At 47.8% G+C, this 20108-nt stretch overlaps 1 protein-coding gene across 2 annotated transcripts in view; it reads right to left on the bottom strand.

The window, feature by feature from the left end:
• The window catches only part of RPH3A (rabphilin 3A), a 65530-nt gene that overhangs the window by 37722 nt on the left and 7700 nt on the right, over positions 1-20108 (bottom strand). For both annotated transcript variants that reach the window (XM_088827842.1, XM_055405118.2), the window contains one exon: positions 10522-10668. In XM_088827842.1, coding sequence (XP_088683968.1) covers positions 10522-10668 — 147 coding nt within the window. The remainder of the gene's footprint in view (positions 1-10521; positions 10669-20108) is intronic.

Here is a 20108-nt window from a genome sequence, read left to right on the forward strand (position 1 = left end):
GCTGCCTTCTGCAGACAAGGATACCAGCCAACTGCAGATCTGACAGTGCTTGTTTGTTGAGCTCAGGCTCCCTCCAAAAAAATCCAAATTGGCCCCAGAAATGTTCAGGCAACTGAATTGGAGCTTTCAAACCAGCATTGCTGCAACATCTTGATGAATGTTGAAGAGAAGCCTAATGGATGTACAATTGCTCCAGAAAGTAGGTTTAACGGGGTGAGCTGCAGAGCTGAGAAGAACACCCTGCCTGTGAAGGTGTGTTGGCTTTATGAGGTGGTCCCTGAATTGGTGAGGAAAATGGTGAAAAGCTGGGCTTCCATCACTGATGGTGTGGAGACAGAGCTGCCTTTAGAGCCATGATGGAGCATGACTGCACACGGTTTGTAAGACGCAGCCAAGCGAGAGAGTGCGTCATGTTGTCTCTTTCTCTCTCTCACGTACTGCTGCTACTGCTGCTGCTAAGTCACTTCAGTCGTGTCCGACTCTGTGTGACCCCATAGATGGAAGCCCACCAGGCTCCCCCATCCCTGGGATTCTCCAGGCAAGAACACTGGAGTGGGTTGCCATTTCCTTCAATGCATGAAAGTGAAAAGTGAAAGTGAAGTTGCTCAGTCGTGTCCCACCCCTAGCGACCCCACGGACTGCAGCCCACCAGGCTCCTCCATCCATGGGATTTTCTAGGCAAGAGTACTAGAGTGGCTTGCCATTGCCTTCTCCGCACACACACCATTAATTCCAGAGTCATGCTGCTTTCCCCATCACCGTAATTGCCAAGTGGGGAGATGCTACCATTAGGTTTATTAGACGTGGCATTTCCTGAAGTCCAGATTGGGTCATCGAGACTGTGAACACGGCTGCTCTGAAGGGGGCTGGTCTGAGACTCCAACACCAAGGTCTCTCGGGAACCTGTCCTTAGATGACTAAGTCCCTCCGTCATGAAGCCATGCTGCTGTCATGCAGGGTGCGTGCAGTTCAGACTCATTAATTTCTACTGCTGTTTATTACCATCACTACCTGGTGAACTGTTGATCCTACTCTCTCTCCTTGATGGATTGGTCAGGGGGATTCCTGTTTGGACCCCAGCACTTTGGGGAAGCGGGTCACCCTGGGTCAGGGTTGGAGCCAAGAGAGAAAGCCTGAGGGCTCCACTGGGCTTATGTAGTCAGCCAGGCAAGGAACTGGGTCATTTAAACCCAATAATAGCAACAGCTATCTGGTGCGGTGCTAAGCATTCCTTGTGCATTGTTTTCCTTAAGCCATACAACCTGCGAGGTCAGTTCTATTATTCACTCCCATTTTACAGGGGAGGGGGGGACAAGGCACACAGACAGGAAGTCACTTACCAAGGACACACAGCCAGCAGGTGGCCAAGATGGGTCTGGAGGCAGGTCTAGCTACTTAGACGCTGTTACCCGCTTTGGAAGAATGAAGCCTTTGTTTCTTTTCAGTGCTTACAGTTGGGGCTCTTTCTAACTCCTGCACCTGCCCTTTCTTGTCATGGAAAGTAGGGTTGAGAGAATATGATGCTGAGGCCCACAGGGGACAGTGGAGAAGGGTGAACTGCCCCACTGCAGGAAGAAGAGTGTGACACTGAATCTTTTAACCGGAGTGACTATATGAGACACCCTGTAAATTATTGACTTCCCTGAAGCTCTGAAGTCATTTGTCAGTTGCCTTCCCTGCCCGCACCTCTGAAAGGCAGTAAGATATGTGGAAAGACAGATTCAAGTTCAGAGTTTGGTTTGGCCATGAAAAGACTGTGTACCCCTGGGCAAGTGCCTTAACCTCTCTGAACTTCAGTAATCTCATCTGTGAAGTAAAGACAGTAGTCTGTCACTCTGAAAGGACATAGTAGGGATTAAAGTAATGCAACATATCTGAAAGTTCCTAATAGAATGCTTGGCTATAAATGATTATCTCTCTATCAGTCAGTTCAGTTTAGTCACTTAGTTGTGTCCAACTCTTTGCAATGCTATGGACGGCAGCACGCCAGGCTTCCCTGTCCATCACCAACTCTCAGAGCTTGCTCAAACTCATGGCCATTGAGTCGGTGATGCCATTCAACCATCTCATCCTCTGTCGTCCCCTTCTCCTCCTGCCTTCAGTCTTTCCCAGCTTCACAGTCTTTTCCAATGAGTCAGTTCTTCGCATCAGGTGGCCAAAGTATTGGAGCTTCAGCTTCAGCATCAGCCCTCCCAATGAATATTCAGGACTGATCTTCTTTAAGATTGACTGGTTTGATCTCCTTGCAGTCCAAGGAACTCTCAAGAGTTTTCTCCAACACCACAGTTCAAAAGCATCAATTCTTGGGCACTCAGTTTTCTTTATGGTTCAACTCTCACATCCATACAGGACTACTGGGAAAACCATAGCTTAAATCTCTCTACAGAGTAGCAGAATAGGCATCTAACTCTGAAGCCAGTCAGTCTGGGTTTGCAATCCCAGTTGTACTGCTTATTAGCTGTGAGACCCTAGGAAGTTGCTTAACCTCTCTGTGCCTAAGTTACTTCATCTGTAAAATGGGAATGATAATAACATAACAATGCATAAAGCTGTTGTGAGGGTTACATAGATGAATCTGCATAAACCTTTGAGTACACTGCCAACACATGGTGCTTTGTAAGGGTGAACTATTATTATTTCCCTAGAAGTTGAGTTATGGTTGAAAGAAAATTCTCATTTGTCTCTTCTTCCTTTTTTGAGTCACTCAGCAAGAAGGCTAGAGCAGTGATTCTCAACAGGGGGTGATTTTGCCCCTCAAGGGGGCATTTGGTGATGTCGGGAGACATTTTGGATTGTCACGGCTTGGTAACAGTCCCAGTTACTATAGGCATCCAGTTGGAGGGAGCCAGAGATGCTGCTAAAAAATTCAGGGCACAGAACCACATCCACCACAAAGAATTATCTGTCTCCAGATGTAAATACTGCCAAGGTTCAAGAACCTTGGGCTAGATGGACTTGGAGATGGACATAGTCCAACTCCAACTCCCCATTTTATAGATGAGGTTTGGTAAACCTCAAAGTTAAAATCATTCAATGAGAGACTTAGTCAGTTGGGTTTAGAATCATCCAACATGCATTCATTTGCTCTCTTCTTTTTATGCTAGGCACTGGACTGCTTAATGAATTAGGAAGACACCTGTTTTCACTGGGGGCTTCCCATATAGCTCAGTTGGTAAAGAATCTGCCTGCAATGCAGGAGACCCCGGTTTGACCCACTCCAGTATTCTTGGGCTTCCCTGGTGGCTCCGCTGGTAAAGAATCTGCCTGCAAAGTGGGAGACCTGGGTTTGATCCCTGGGTTGGGACGATCCCCTGGAGAAGGGAACTGCTATCCACTTCAGTATTCTGGCCTGGAGAATTCCATGGACTGTATAGTCCATGAGGTCGCAAAGAGTCAGACACGACTGAGCGACTTTCACTCATGAGCTCGCTGTTTTCATCTTGTGCAAACAGATTCCATATATTATTAAGGATGCATGGACATAAGAAAGTGTGGATCTGATCCCTTGAAAAACTGAGGTACTACTCAGTGTTTCTCAACATTTTGGGGTTCCGAGTCCCCCCAAACCTGATGGCATCTATGAATATTTCTTCTTAAAAATGAACACATACACACAGATAACTATGTTTATAATATCAGGATGCCCGGAACCCCTGAGTTCTATCCACAGAATGTCTAGGCCTCCAAGTTAAAACAACAGCAGCAGGGAGGAGAAGATGCCCTGGCTTTCTGTCAGCTTGTCAAGCCACAGGAAAGATGCCTAGCTAACTGGATGTGGCAAATTCCAAGCATTATTACTCACTTCTCCCTCTGTCCACACTTTGAGAAAAATTCTGGGCTAGGACTATAGGGGATGGTAACTGAGATGGGGAGGTGACAGAAATCCAACAGATTTTGTCAACAACAGGTCTCCCAGTGTCTCTTTGACTTCCTCCTCCTTCACAGTGTTTGGACACCAAGGTTAGTGACAAATCCTAATTACTTCTTCGGATCCATCTGTTGAGGGACATCAACCTCGAATGGAAACTACCAGGCTGCCTGTCCCCTTGCAGACAGAATATATGAGCAAATGCCTTTGAGAGGCTCTGAAAGAAAGAAATATGATAAAGACATGGAGGAGCCTACCAGGGAAGCAAAACGAAAACAAAACCTGCACACACAAGTTTCCCCAGGCAAATGTTTAATTCCAGATTTAGTATGCTTTAAAAGTCCTGTGGGCACGCTCTGGGTGTCTGTTCAATTCAAAAGACCTTAGCACTCTCTTGAGAAGCACTCAGCATCCTTGTTTGTGTAGCCTGGCACCTCTGGTCACGGCTGATTGGATGAGAGGCAGGCACTCAGGGTGACCTGGACCATTCAGAGTTCCCTTCTTGGGAATTTGGAAGTAGGGCTAAGAAGAATTATAGCAACCGAAGAGGTATAGTATGTGACTATATTTTCTAAGATGTGGATGAGAAGCAGAACTTTCGTGAGTCTAGGCTGTGTCCCTGCCTGTGTATCCCTTGAGATACCTCTGAAACCTTATATTCAATTCCCCTTTTTGCCTAATGGAGTAGAATCTCCAAAGAAAACTCCCATTTACAGCTTCCTCCCCTGGATGCATAAGTCATTCTTCCAGGAAGAGGTGGATCTCTTTCTCCTCTCCAGTAGAACCCAGTGGACTGATGCTCTACCAGTCCCAGACCTAGCTGTTAAGAATCCCGATGACTTCCATCTTTGCTTTCTTTGCCAGGTAAAGGAACTCAGATCAGACGACTGAAGAAGGAAAGATTTCTTGGAAAGAGAGGGGCCATGCAGAGCACACTGTGTGAAAGGATTGGAGCTTTCCTGGCCCTTCCAGTCCAACCCAGTCACCCACTGAATGCAGTTGAATGAGTGACCCCTTGCCCATGCTACAAGGAGCAGAAAATCAATCTGTCAGAGTCCTGCCTAAATTCTTAACCCACAGAATCATGACAAATAGTAAATTGTGGTTGTTGGTGGTCAGTAGGTGTGTGATGCAGTCACAGATAACTCAAACAGTCTAGCTGGAATTAATTTCCTTTCTTGCAAGCCAAATGTTCTAACTAGTATAGAAAGTTTACAGCAGTCAGGACATGCAAAATAAATTCTGAGATCCCACTTAGGCTTGAATAAGGAATGTGGGGCAAAATGAGGCCCTTTAATGAGTATCCCTTCTGGCTATCATCCTTCCCTCCAGGGATGCTGAAGAGAGCAGAGCTTGATTGTGGGCTGAGTAGTGAGTAAAGGTTTAGACACCCTCTTGGTCAAAAGCAAAGAGGCTCCAAGGTGAGAACCAGCTCTATTCAGCTGCATCGCCTGGGACTCCATGGGGCATCTAACTCTAGCTAAACCACCCCAGGGAGGCAGCGCCTCCTGGGACACCTGAGGCTGATTCTCACTTGGAATTCTCCACGGCCTTAGGACCATGGAGACAAGTTCTGACAGCTTTGGAAGTAGAAACAGGTTAGTAAGATCACTGGGAAGGCATCACTGGGCCAGTATAGAAGGGATTCTAGCTTCTAACTCCCCAAAAAGTGAGTGACATTGGTCAGTCATGTCCAACTCTTTCTGACCCCATGGACTGTAGCCTACCAGGCTCCTCTGTCCGTGGAATTTTCCAGGCATGAGTACTGGAGTGGGTTGCCATTTCCTTCTCCAATATCCCCTCCAAACCTAAGCTTTAATTGTTCCCATATTCTGCAGAGTCTAACAATTTGAGGCCAGGCCTTCAGGAAAGATACCTAATAGTCAGGAGCGTAATTCTGAGAGTCAGCCAGAGAGGGACATGTTTCTTAGCTCTGTGTGATCTTGGATGACCTAGATTTTCTAAGCCTCAGTTTCCTCAGCTGCAAAATGAGGATAATAATAGAACCTACTTGATCGGGCTGAGAGGAGCAGTTAATGAGTTAAGCCTATATGAAGCTTATTTAACTTATATGCAGAGTGCATCATGAGAAACACTGGTCTGGAAGAAGCACAAGCTGGAATCAAGATTGCTAGGAGAAATATCAATAACCTCAGATATGCAGATGACACCACCCTTATGGCAGAAAGTGAAGAAGAACTAAAGAGCCTCTTGATGAAAGTGAAAGAGGAGAGTGAAAAGGTTGGCTTAAAGCTCAACATTCAGAAAACTAAGATCATGGCATCTGGTCCCATCACTCCATGGTAAATAGATGGGGAAACAGTGGAAACAGTGTCAGATTTTACTTTTTTGGGCTCCAAAATCACTGCGGATGCTGATTGCAGCCGTGAAATTAAAAGACGCTTACTCCTTGGAAGGAAAGTTATGACCAATCTAGATAGCATATTAAAAAGTGAGACATTACTTTGCCAACCAAGGTCCGTCTGGTCAAGGCTATGGTTTTTCCAGTGGTCATGTATGGATGTGAGAGTTGGACTGTGAAGAAAGCTGAGCACCAAAGAATTGATGCTTTTGAACTGTGGTGCTGGAGAAGACTCTTGAGAGTCCCTTGGACTGCAAGGAGACCCAACCAGTCCATTCTAAAGGAGATCAGTCCTGGGTGTTCATTGGAAGGACTGATGCTAAAGCTGAAACTCCAATACTTTGACCACCTCACGAGAAGAGTTGACTCACTGGAAAAGACTCTGATGCTGGGAGGGATTGGGGGCGGGAGGAGAAGGGGACGACAGAGAATGAGATGGCTGGATGGCATCACCGACTCGATGGATATGAGTTTGAGTGAACTCCGGGAGTTGGTGGACAGGAAGGCCTGGTGTGCTGCGATTCATGGGGTCGCAAAGAGTTGGACACGACTGAGCGACTGAACTGAACTGAAGTTTTTAGATTCAGTGTTTGGCACACAGCCTACAAATGGAATAATTGCTTATTATGTAAACAATGACTTTTCATGTCTCTCAGATGACTGTTAGGTAACAGAAAAGGAAGTTCAGCATCACAGAGCTGGTGTCTGGGCCCAGAAGGGGACACAGTTATATCCACAGGTTTAATAGAAAGAGCTCATTTGCTGAGAGGCGCAGCCAATAACGTGGTACAGGGTCCTCCACCAGACATTCCCAAATACTGTACAGGCAGATCAGGAAGGATTCTGAGACCCAGGCTGACCTGCCTTACTGGATGGGTGGGGAACTGAAGCCCCCAAGGCTCATGAACTGAGCCTCAGGTTCTGGAGGGGGGCCCGCATGGCACCCCGTTTTCAGCCTCACTCTGCGTCTGATGTGCTGCTCCCCTTTCATCTGATTCCACTCTGATCCTCTCCCAGGGAAGTGTGGGTTGAACAGGAATGAGGGCAGGTTCGAGCTCATAAGACACAAGTAGCATGGGTTTGCCTCTGGCGATACTATCAGCGAGGGCTGGCAGCTGGAAGGGCATGGGGAAACAGCGGCAGCCAGAATCCTCCAGGACTGTCCTCCCTCCTGGCAGGATGAGAAAATGTAGTGTCTCAGCAAGGGGACACTCTGTCACCATGGGCTTGGCCCCGGCTTCACTGGAAGGCTCTCAGATCTCCTTCAGGGGAAGCCAGGGGCTTGCCAAACCACAGTCTCGGGCATAATTCTAGAACGGAGGCCTTGGTCGGTGTAAAGAAACGCACTTCCTCAGCAAATGCGTTGTTAAATGATCATCACCATTAATGATACTATTTTGCCTGTGAATTAAACATTCCCAGAGAAGTGTGTGCTAAGTTATCCCTGTTCTTGTCCTTCCGTCGCTAAGTCGTGTCTGACTCTTTGCGACCCCCTGGAATGCAGCACACCAAACTTCCCTGTCCTTCGCTATGTCCTGGAGTTTGCTCAAACTCATGTCCATTGAGTCGATGATGCCATCCAACCATCTCACCCTCTGTCACCCGCTTCTCCTCCTGCTTTCAACCTTTCCCGGCATCAGGGTCTGCAGAGGCTCAAATCAAAGGCACCTACTTCCTGTGTGTTCATAACATCATTTTCCATCCAGGAATAAAATGATCTGCAGAGCTTCCCCATTTTGCAGATGAGGAAACTGAGGAAGAAGGAGCTCAAGGGGCTTGCGTAAGGTCACACAGGGGATAAGAAATAGGGCTGGAATTTGAACCCAGGTCTCTCTGACTCTGGGGCCTCAGGGGTTAACTGCTGAGCTCTCCACCACGTCACCAGATCAGGCAATGTAGCAGGACATGGGGGCAAGGCAGGGAGCCCATCTACCCTGTTCTTGAATGTTCAAGCTAGAATCCACTTAATTCACAGAGATCCCCTTAATTTACACCCAAAGGCAGCCCAGTTAACAGGGATAGATTCTGATATAAATCTAAATCATCCAGTCGTCATGTCTTCTCTGGAAATTCGGACCCTGGTCTACAAAATTCCAAGCTCTCCAGCCTCATGGCCACAGGAGATGCAGAAAGAAACTGGCTTGGGTGGGTGGGAGGAGCATTGTCTACCGTGTTCACTCACTCACCCACTCAACAAATACTTTACTGCACACCGACTATGTACTAGGTCTGGGGATGCCATGGCAAACAAAACAGGCAACAATGTCTACACTCAGGAATCTTACCATCTGGGAGGGAGAGACATACAACAGTCTAACTCAATGTAAAATACGTGTGTTAGCTGGTGGGAAAGTGCTATGTAGGAAAAAGGTTGGAAGTTCTTGCCTCCAAGCAAGAATTTAACATCTATATCCTTCTGCAAGGATATCCTTTCTGCAAGGCTGAGGCCCCTTGCTGGTTGAAGTGAACACACACTCAAGTTCACACCCACACACTCACAAGACCTCCAGCCTGGACAACTTCTCACTCCTGATATATCTTATTAAAAGCAAAATAAAAACTCAACCCTGAAAGCAAACCCGTCAAGACCTTTCCCCTTCAGCAACCTACTCAGGAAGCTGATGGAGGGCTGAACACAAGCTGACTCCGCCTATGCCAGGTTATCTGTCACTTGTCAACATCACCTCTGATCGCCCCAGCCTACCCTGAATAAAATGATCTGCAGAGTCTCAAATCAAAGGCACCCACTTCCTGTGTGTTCAGAACATCATTTTCCACCCAGGAATCTTGTTAACCCCCTGCTGAGTGGATGGGCAGGGAGATGAAAGGACACCCCAGTGCCCAACCAGCTGTAAGCAGTCAGCAAAGGCTGCTCCCCACTCTGCCCCAGGGAAGAAAGGTCTGGGAAGGAGGTGACATCTCGGTGACCCCTCCCATTTCCCATCTGAGGTTCAGTCTTGGAGGACCGCTTGGTGGCCTCCCTGAGTCCTGGCAGTGGAAACTTCTACCCATGCCATGAACTGCACCCCCAAACCCCCAACACACAGATACTCACTCTTCTCTTCTCCCAGGCACGCCTCCCTTCTCACTTCCCCACCCACCCCTCCCAAGCCCACCCACTAGCCCTCCCTCTCTGTCTAACACTGCCCTGGCTCACTGACGCTGTCACTCCCTGACACACACATCCCTTATGTGTTTCTGTTACCTCTGCCCTCCAAACTCCACTTTCCCCCTCCCTCCTACCATTCATTAAATGTAAAGTATGCCCAGGCCACTTCATGCGAAGAACCAACTCACTGGAAAAGACCCTGATGCTGGGAAAGATTGAAGGTGGGAAGAGAAGGGGATGACAGAGCATGAGATGGTTGGAATGGCATCACTGACGCGACAAGTTTGAGTAAACTCCGGGAGTTGGAGTGGAAACTTCTACCCATGCCATGAACTGCAAAGAGTGAGTATTTGTGTGTTGGGAGTTGGATGGACAGGGAGGCCTGGCGTGCTGCTGTCCATGGGGTCGCTAAGAGTTGTACACGACTGAGCAACTGAACTGAACTGAATGCCCAGGCCTGGGCCAGGAACGATACAAGCATCACTTCATTCCTTATGACTGTCCTATGGGACGGTGACTTTTATTTCCCCCATTCTAGAGAGGGCTAACCAAGGCTTAGGGGGTGAAGCAACATGCATGGGAGCTGCAGCTGGTAAGCGGGGAGTGGGGATGGAACCCTGAGTTTTGGCGTCCAGACCCACCAGCTTAACCTCTGCAGCCTCACTCTCATGCTGGCTCCCCTTTAGGAAGGATTTCTCCCGTTCTCTCATGTAGTTCATTTCAGGCACACGTTTTCTTTCCCCCACTGTGTCTTTGACGTAGACATGCTCCCCCTTACCTCACCCTCAGCTGGACCTTCTGGAACCTGCACGGCCTATGTCACTAGAACACATTTCTGTGAGACGCCTGTGCTCACACACCGCCAGCCTCCACAGACAATCTCCCATTTGCCTCTGAGAAGGGCCCCCTTCTCCACCTTTAATGCTCCCCCCAGCCCAGACGCTCCCCCTCCCCAGCCAGCCCCCAGCCCACTCTCTCCTCTGTTCTCTTTTCTCCTCTCCCGGCTCTCTCATCTCCTGCACCAAGGATTCTGGTTCTGCCTGAGAGGCTGGCTCAATGCATCACAGATGACAGACCCCAAAGGCAGCCCTGCCCCGTCCTCTCCCCCAGCACCCTGCCCTGGGCAACACGGCCTCCCAGCGCTTGATGGCTCTCAGAATGGAGGGAAGCGCGGGGCCTCACCCAATTCGCTCCTGTTCCATCTCTTCCATCTTCTCGGCGCGAGCAATCACCCTGTTGATGATTTCCTTCTCCTCGTCTGTCAGCTCTTCCTGTTTCCGCTGTCTGTCCGGCTGACCGCTGGGGTGGACAGACCATCCTGTCTGGAGCCTGAAAGGTAATTCGGGAAGGTGTGAGGCTGAAGAGAAAGTAGGCCGTTGTGGTTAGGCTCTAGCCTCTGGAGTCTGGTTAACTTCAGTTCAAATCCCTTCAGGCAAAAGAATCCCAACCTCTCAGAACCTCAGTTTGCTTATCTCTACAATGGGGCACATGGGGGCTTTGCAGGGGGCACAGTGGTAAAGAATCCACCTGCCAATGCAGGAGACGCAGGAGATAGGGGTTCAATTCCTGGGTCAGGAATGTTCCTCTGGAGGAGGACATAGCAACCCATTCCAGTATTCTTGCCAGGAAAATCCCATGAACAGAGGAGACCAGTGGGCTGCAGACAATGGGGTCGCAAAGAGTAGGATGTGACTGAGCGACTGAGCATGCGCGCGCCTGCGCGCGCGCGCGCGAGCACACACACACACACACACACAGACACACACACACACAGTGCGGAACATACAGATCCTTCACAGGGTTCTGCTGAATTCATTTTTCTTAAGTGCTTAGCATGCGGCACACACTCTTGACTTGACATTTGCAGGAAGTTCATGGAAACCTGGGCTTCCCCTGTGGCTCAGCCAGTAAAGAATCCGCCTGTAACGTGGGAGACCTGGCTTCTACCCCTAGATTGGGAAGATCCCCTGGAGAAGGGAACGGCTACCCATTCCAGTATTCTGGCCTGAAGAAAACCATGGACAGAGAAGCCTGGTGGACTACAGTCCATGGGGTTGCAAAGAGTCAGACACAACTGAGCGACTTCCACTTTTCATGGAAACCTGGAGGATAACGGTGTTCTCAGGAAAAAGAGTCCAAACAGTAGACTTCTACAACTGGAGTGGAAAAGATTCTGGGAGAGTGGTCTGAAGCCCTGGATCCCAGGTTTACTCCAACCCCTACCTGGCACAAATATGTTTAGTGTGGGTCACAGAATTTTTTTTTTTTTTCAAATTTAAACTAGTTGCCAACTAGTTTTATAAAAGTCTCTCCATTTCACATAAACATCTAGATTTCCTGCCTCCAAAGCTCCTGTAGCATTTTAAGTTCCATCCTGTGCTCTTGACTTTTTTGTTTCAATAAAAAAGCAAATACCGACATGGACTTCCCAGGTGGCACTAGTGGTAAAGAACCTGCCTGGCCATGCAGGAAATGTAAGAGATGTGGGTTTGTTTTCTGGGTTAGGGAGATCCCCTGGAGCAGGGCATGGCAACCCACTCAACTATTCATGCCTGGAAAATCCCATGGACAGAGGAGCCTGGCAGGCTACAGTCCTTGGGGTGGCAAAGAGTTGGACATGACTAAAGCCACTTAGCAGCAGCAAATACTGACACAGCACCTCCTGGAGGCCCACATTACTTCATTTAATACTCACAACATTTCTACAAGGCAGGGATGGTTATTTTCTATTTTCTGGTGAGGAGACTCGGGTGTGGAGAAATTAGACAACTTGCCTGAGTTTGCACGGCTGGGAAGTGGCAGAGGTGAAGTCAGACCTGGACAGCCTGCACACTTAACCTCCCCAATATGAGGTGAATTGAATGCCTGTCCGTGTAGCCCCAGGGATGGTGCAGAAGATCAGAGCTGGGTAGAGATCTAATGCTATGGTCTATGGCAAATTATTAGTCTCTCCACTAATAATATCCTCCACCCCCAAGGCGCTGAGGGGCATCACCCAAGTGGAATGCAGGGCTCAACACCACTAGAAATTCTTGTCCCTGTTGGGGGAAAAAATCAGTAATTACAAATCCCCTGGAGCCAGCACCCCATTCGCTGCCAGCCTCTATTACTTCCACTGCTCTAATCACGTCAGCAGGCATGAAACTGCCTTTTGACACTTGAAGTTGAAAATTGAAAGCCCTGTCTCCCCTCCTCCTCCCTCCCCACCTCCTCTCACATCCGCCCACCTTAGCTGGTTTGTTCAGAAGAGCAGAGAAGGAAGAGTTTGAAAGCAACTGGAAGCAGACGTCTTGTGAGAAAGAGGAGGGAGCGGCTGGGGGAAACACGGATGGAAACGTACCTTGCTTTGGATCAGGGGCCTCTGGGGATGAACAAATGCCAAACATACTCAATGAAAGAAAGATCAATATGGCAGCCAGTCTACCAGATGGTTCCCCAGGTTATCTGCCTCCTGGTATTCACTCTCCCTGTGTTGTCTTCTTTCACACTGAATGCCAGCTGGTGCTGTGTGACCAGCTAAATACAATGGGTGGGACCGTGGGTGACTTCCAAGGCTAGGTCATGGAGGACACTGCAACTTCTGCCTTGGTCTCTAGGGTCATTCGGTCTAGGGGAAGTCAAATGCCAAGTCATGAGGACACTCAAACATCCCTGTGCAGAGGAACTGAGCCCCTGACCCACCTCCCCGCCACTCAACAGCCAGCACCAACTTGCCAGTGACCCTCTAGCCCTTGTCAAATCTTCAGATGGCCTCAGCCCCTGCTGACATATGACTGCGGCTCTGCCAGGACCACCTAGCCAAGCCACTCTCAAATATCTACCAACAAAACCTGCAAGAGGTAATAAGCAGTTACTGCTGTTTAAGCCACTGTGCTTGATGTGATTTGTTCTGTAGCGTTGTTTTTGTTCAGCTGCTAACTCGTGTCTCTTTGTGACCCCATGAACTTCACTATGCCAGGCCTCCCTGTCCTTCTCTATCTCCTTGAGTTTGCTCAAACCCATGTCCATTGAGTCAGTGATCCATCCAACCATCTCATCCTCTGTCATCCCCCTCTCCTCTTGCCCTCAATCTTTTCCAGCATCAGGGTCTTTTCCAATGAGTCGACTCTTCACATCAGGTGGCCAAAGTACTAAAATTTCAGCTTCAGCACCATTAGATAATTGGAAAAATCAACCTAGCAGAGGATATAGATGGGGTGGAACAAAGCCCCATCTACAATGCCTATGTTCATTTTCGACTGCTGCATAGCAAGTTATTACAAACTTAGGGGCTTTACACAACACACATTTATTACGTCACAGTTTCCATGTTGGGAGTCCAGGCATGGCTTTGGGTCCTCTGCACAGCATCTTACAAGGCTACAATCAGATGTCAGATGGGTCAGATTCCAGATGGCTCCAGATGGCTCAGATTTCATCTGGAGGCTTTCAAGGGGAAGAACAAGCTTCCAGGTAAATCTAATTCATTTCCCAGCAACCAGGTGACTTAGGACTCCAACTTCTTGTTGGCTGTCGGCAAGAGGTCACCTCCGTGTCCTGGAGGCAGGCTGCAATTCCTAACCAAATGGACTTCAACTTCATCCCATGGGCCACTTCCTTCATCAAGTATGCAAGGTGACTCTGCAGCTCCAGTCAAGTGAGACAGAGTCTTACATAACATGACGTAATCATAGGGCTGAGGTCCCATCCGGTTTGCAGTATTCCATAGGTTAGAAACACAACTCTGGTCCTGCCCACACTCCAGGCGAGGAGGTTACACAAAGACATGAATGCCAGGAGGGAAGGGCCATGGGGGATTACACAAAAGCCTGGCTTACACAGCCTCCCTATTGGGGTCCTTCCAGCCTTGCTTGAATGCTCCCTGTGGTGAAGACCTCACTCTCTCATAAGGAGTCTATGCCATTCTGTTGGAAAGATCTTCCTCAAGGTATGCTAATGTCCCTCAGCCTGATGTTTCTTCCCATCAATTGCAAAGCACCCACTGGACTCCTGCATGAGGAAGACCACCCATCCTTCCCAAGAGCCTTAGTTACAACCTCATCCAGCCACCTCCCCAGGTCCCTCTGGTTTTCCATGGAAATGGATGTCTCAACTACCCCTCTTCTTCCTCCTTCATCCCCACTTCTCTTTCTTCTCTCTCTTCTGATCCCCCTCTGCGTATTAAAAGTGAAGTGAAATTGTTAGTTGCTCAGTTGTGTCTGACTCTTTGTGACCCCCATGGACTGTAGCCCACAAGTCTCCTCTGTCCACGGAATTCTCCAGGCAAGAATACTGGAGTAGGTTGCCATTCCCTTCCCCAGGGCATCTTCCTACCCAGGGATCGAACCTGGGTCTTCTGCATTGCAGGCAGATTCGTTACTGTCTGAACCACCAGGGAAGTCTCCAGGTATCTCCTGCCTTTAAAAAAAAAAGCAGCTCAGGGACCAAGACGGAGCACACGTGAGATGCTGGGCCATATACCCAGTAGAGACCCTTTCATGGACACATTCCTACAGCTTACAGTCTGGTCATGGGTATGGTCAGACCTGAAGTCAATGCCTCTAACCCCACCACACAACTTGCTGGGATTAGCACACACAGGAAATGCATGACTCCAGAAACACAAATAGTAATAGGGGTCCCCAAGAGGCCCAACTAGGATAATTGCCTCCATCTGCAGATGAGCAAAAGGCCTGTTGGAGCTCCCAGCATCTCTCCAGACCTTACCCACTCCCCGTCCTCTGCTCCAAAACATGCAACTGACAAACAACTCATCTAGTGTTTGAAAATGTCACCAATTGGTCCCAGTGGGGATTTGCAAGCCTCCTGTGGATTTTCATGTTTTAATTTCAAAAGCAAACAGAAGGAAACAAGCTGGTTTTTCAAACCAAAGCCTTTGCTCTGAAGGGAGAGAACGGCCGTATCTGGGCTTCCTGTGGGGTGGGGAGCGTTGTGAACATGGGGGCCTTGAGAATACTCTAGTGACAAGAAGGTGGCATCCTCACTAAGGATTTGGGCTCCATATCCTTAAGACCAAAGTCCAGTGTTGGGATCTCATTAAAGACCAAAAGTGAAAGTGAAAGTCACTCAGTCGTGTCCAACTCTTTGCTACCCCATGGACTGTAGCTTGCCAGGCTCCTCTGTCCATGGAATTCTCCAGGCCAGAATACTGGAGTGGGTAGCCATTCCCTTTTCCAGTGTGTTGTCCCAACCCAGGGATCGAACCCAGGTCTCCCACACTGCAGGCAGATTCTTTACCATCTGAGCCACAAGGGAAGCCAAAAGTGGAGACCAAAGTGTTGCCTCCTTGGACAAGTTCCTCAGAGCATTGTATTTAATCCAGTAAATGCCTAGAGGGCCTACTGCACACCCAGCTTGAGTCCTCCTTGACCTAGTGGGGTTTAAGATCCAAATCCTGGGTCTGTTGCTTATTAGTAGTGTACATTGGGGCCCTGTACCAGTCTGAATGACCATTTCAGATCTGTTAAGTGAGAAGGATTTCATGTTTGTTTCCTGCCAGGACTCTCAGAGGCTACTCCTTTTATTAAAAAAAAAAAAAAAATCATTTCTTTCTTTGGCTGTGCCAGGTCTTAGCTGCGTCACCCAGGACCCTTGATCCTCTATCTTCACTGCAGCATGTGGGATCTTTTGTTGTGAACTCTGTTGTGGCATGTGAGATCTAGTTCCCTGACCAGGGATCAGACCTGGGCCCCCTGCATTGGGAGTGAGAAGTCTTACCCACTTAGTCCCTCAGAGGCTACCCCTGATCCTCAGTGGCTGCATGCGGAAACACCCCTGGCTTAGTGGCTCAGGCAGGTCAGGGCGAAGAGGGCTGACCCATCTCCACTCTTATTCACATACTTAGGACAAGGCTTCCTGGAGAATTATAAAGGGCTGTCCTCTGCTGCTGCTGCTACTAAGTCACTTCAGTCGTGTCCGACTCTGTGTGACCCCATAGACGGCAGCCCGCCAGGCTCCCCTGACCCTGGGATTCTCCAGGCAAGAATACTGGAGTGGGTTGCCATTTCCTTCTCCAATGCATGAAAGTGAAAAGTGAAAGGGAAGTCGCTCAGTCATGTCCGACTCTTAGCGACCCCATGGACTGCAGCCTACCAGACTCCGCCGTCCATGGGATTTTCCAGGCAAGAGTACTGGAGTGGGGTGCCATTGCCTTCTCCGTTATAAAGGGAACCTGCCTCTTATTCCCCAAAATAGTCTAAGCTGTTGTAGTTTCCTGAAGGGATCTCAAAGGGTTGCAGATGAGTGGGCCGTGGAGGGACAGAGTGGACAGGGAACCAAGCCCTCCATCCTCACTTCAGCCCAGTTGGCAATGCTGGGTTCCCACTAGCAAAGTAAGGATACCAGTTAAAAAGAGAGAGCAAAAGCAATTTTTAAGAATTTAATATTTAATAAAACCATGAGACCTAGTTTATTGCATTGGTGACCTCAATACTTCACCCTTCTAAGGATGCATGCCCTTTGCCATGTGGATTTAAAATTGCTTTCACCCAAAGGGCAGAGTCTATTTCTCAACCCTTGAATCCCACATGGGACTGTGGCTTACTTTGGCCAATAAAACACAGGGGAGAGATGGGCCATCCTGGGGCTAGGCCTGAAAAAGCCTTGTATGTTTCTATTTACTTTCGTCACTGAAACAAAAGCTCAGGACAGGATGAGAGGCACGCAGAGCTGAGTCATTCCAGCCACAGCATCTTAGATCAGCCGACAGTTGATGCACAAGAGAGCCCAGCCAAGATTGGCAGAGCCACCAGCCAGGTCCAGATTCCAGAAAATAAATCATCATTGTTCTATGCCACTGAGTTTTTTTTAATAATTATTTATTTTTAGTTGGAGGATAATTGCTTTACAACATTGTGTTGGTTTCTGCCGTATATCAACATGAATCAGCCATAGGTCTGTGTATGTCTCCTTTCTCTTGAATCTTCTTCCCACCTCCAACTCCATCCCACCCCTCTAGGTTGTCACAGAGCATCAGATTTGTTACACAGCAAAAGAGAACTGATGCACCATCCACTGTGGCAACAACAACAAAGTGAAGCTTGCTAAACTCACTACATTTACTTTATAGTTTGGTATTATTTTAACTTACAGCTGCACCACGATACATTTAATGCTTTTAGCCACTAAAGATCTTTATCCAGCTCCACTCTTTATCTGTCTTATATATCTAGCTTCTGAATACAATTGTATTCACAGAAAGAATTTTGCTGCTAATATAAGTCTAAAGATCACTGCAATTGACCTGCTCATTTTCCAGATGCCCAACCCTCAAAAGAGGGAAGGGAATTGCCAAGAGAGCTGTGTGGGGAGGATATGGTCAGAGGCTCAAGAAACCAGCATTCTGGGTGCGCTTCATCTGTGACCTGAATGTACCTGCTCAGGTGCATCTAGAGACTGTTGGAAGGAACCCTCCCCAACAAACCAGCAACAGTGGCCTCTAATAGAAAAGGAAAGTAGTCCTGACTCCAGGTGGAAGCCCCTCACAGATGTTCCCCACCCACCCCCAAACACTGCAAAGCGCAAACTCCCAGCTTCTTCCTGCCTCCTACCTTGATTCTACGTTTCATGCACACAATAGTCACGTAATAAATACCCACCAGATGTCTCTATTAATATATTATAACTCCCCAAAGGAGTGGGATGATGGAAATGCTGTCAGGGCATGAAGGCTCTGAAGCATTAAACAGCGGTGGTGTGCAGAAAATTAATCCTTTTTCTTTCTTCTTATCCCCTCCCTTCCCCCAGGATGCCAACAGAAGCAGGTGTCAGCAGGAAGTCTCTTTACAGCTCAGAGAATGAGATTTTAATGAATCCTGAAGGGGAGGGTGAGGAAGGAGGGACATCCACAACACAGAACATTTTATACAAGTCCTGCTGGTATAAAGGCCCTTTTGGATGAAATTTACCCCTACCAGACTCAAGGGGGTGCCAGAAGGATGCTGTGGTTCCCTAACTCCCTTCAGAAGCTAAGGGGATCTCGGGGTCCTGGAAGTCTTTTAAACCAGACTGAGTTGCATTCAGCTTTCCTAAAATCCCATGTACTCTTTCTTATTTAGACTTTGCGTATGCTGTTCCCTTACCTGGATTCCTCTGTCTCTTCTCTGTCATGTACCTCCTTTACACAGTCTCAGCTTACACAATACTTCTTCCAGGATACTTCCCCACCATTGCACTCCCACAGGACAATGTGGTTCTGCTATTATAGCTCCTTGCACAATAAAGTGTATTTGTTGGTGACTGACTATTTATTTGTTTGTAAACCCCTCTGGGGTTTGGACCTAACAGAAGCAGAAGATATTAACAGGAGGAGGCAAGGATACACAGAAGAACTATACAAAAAAGACCTTAATAACCCAGATAACCATGATGGTGTGATCATTCACCTAGAGCCAGACATCCTGGAATGTGAAGTCAAGTGGGCCTTAAGAAGCATCATTATGAACAAAGCTAGTGGAGGTGATGGAATTCCAGCTGAGCTATTTCAAATCCTAAAAGATGATGCTGTGAAAGTGCTGCACTCAATATGCCAGCAAATTTGGAAAATTCAGAAGTGGCCACAGGACTGGAAAAGGTCAGTTTTCATCCCAATCCCAAAGAAAGGCAATGCCAAAGTCTGTTCAAACTACCCTACAATTGCACTTATCTCACATGCTAGCAAAGGAATGCTTAAAATTCTCCAAGTTAGGCTTCAACAGTACAGAAACTTGGAACTTCCAGATGTTCAAGCTGGATTTAGAAAAGGCAGAAGAACCAGAGATCAAATTGCCAACCTCTGCTGGATCATAGAAAAAACAAGAGAGTTCCAGAAAAACACCTACTTCTGTTTCACTGACTGCACTAAAACCTTTGACTGTGTGGATCACAACAAACGGTGGAAAATTCTGAAAGACATGGGAATACCAGACCACCTGACCTGCCTCCTGAGAAATCTGTATGCAGATCAAGAAGCAGTTAGAACTGGACGTGGAACAATGGACTGGTTCAAAATGGGGAAAGGAGTATGTAAAGGATGTATATTGTCACCCTGCTTATTTTAACTTATATGAAGAGTACATCATGCGAAATGCCAGGCTGGATGAAGCACAGGCTGGAATCAAAACTGCAGGGAGAATTACAAATAACCTCAGATATGCAGATGACACCACCCTTATGGCAAAATGCGAAAAGGAGCTGAAGAGCCTCTTCATGAAGGCGAAAGAGGAGAGTGAAAAAGCTGACTTAAAACTCAACATTCAAATACTAAGATTATGGTCTCTGGTCCCATCATTTCATGGCAAATAGATGGGGAAACAATGGAAACATTGACAGACCTTATTTTCTTGGGCTCCAAAATCACTGCAAATGGTGACTATAGCCATGAAATTAAAAGACACTTGCTCCTTGGAAGAAAAGCTATGACAAACCTAAACAGCATATTAAAAATCAGAGATATTACTTTGCTGACAAAGGTCCATATAGTCAAAGCTATGGTTTTTCCAGTAGTCATGTATGGATGTGAGAGTTGGACCATAAAGGAAGCTGAGTGACAAAGAACTGATTCTTTTGAATTGTGGTGTTGGAGATGACCCTTGAGAATCCCTTGGACTGAAAGGAGATCAAACCAGTCCTTCCTAAAGGATATCAGTCCTGAATATTCATTAGAAGGACTGATGCTGAAGCTGAAGCTCCAATACTTTGGCCACATGTTGCAAAGAACTGACTCATTGGAAAAGACCCTGATGCTGGGAAAGATTGAAGTCAGGAGGAGAAGGGGACGACAGAGGATGAGA

This window comes from Moschus berezovskii, chromosome 19 (genome assembly GCF_049115385.1).
Source record: "Moschus berezovskii isolate FMDL1 chromosome 19, NW_MosBer_1.0, whole genome shotgun sequence".
Taxonomy (NCBI): Eukaryota; Metazoa; Chordata; class Mammalia; order Artiodactyla; family Moschidae; genus Moschus; species Moschus berezovskii.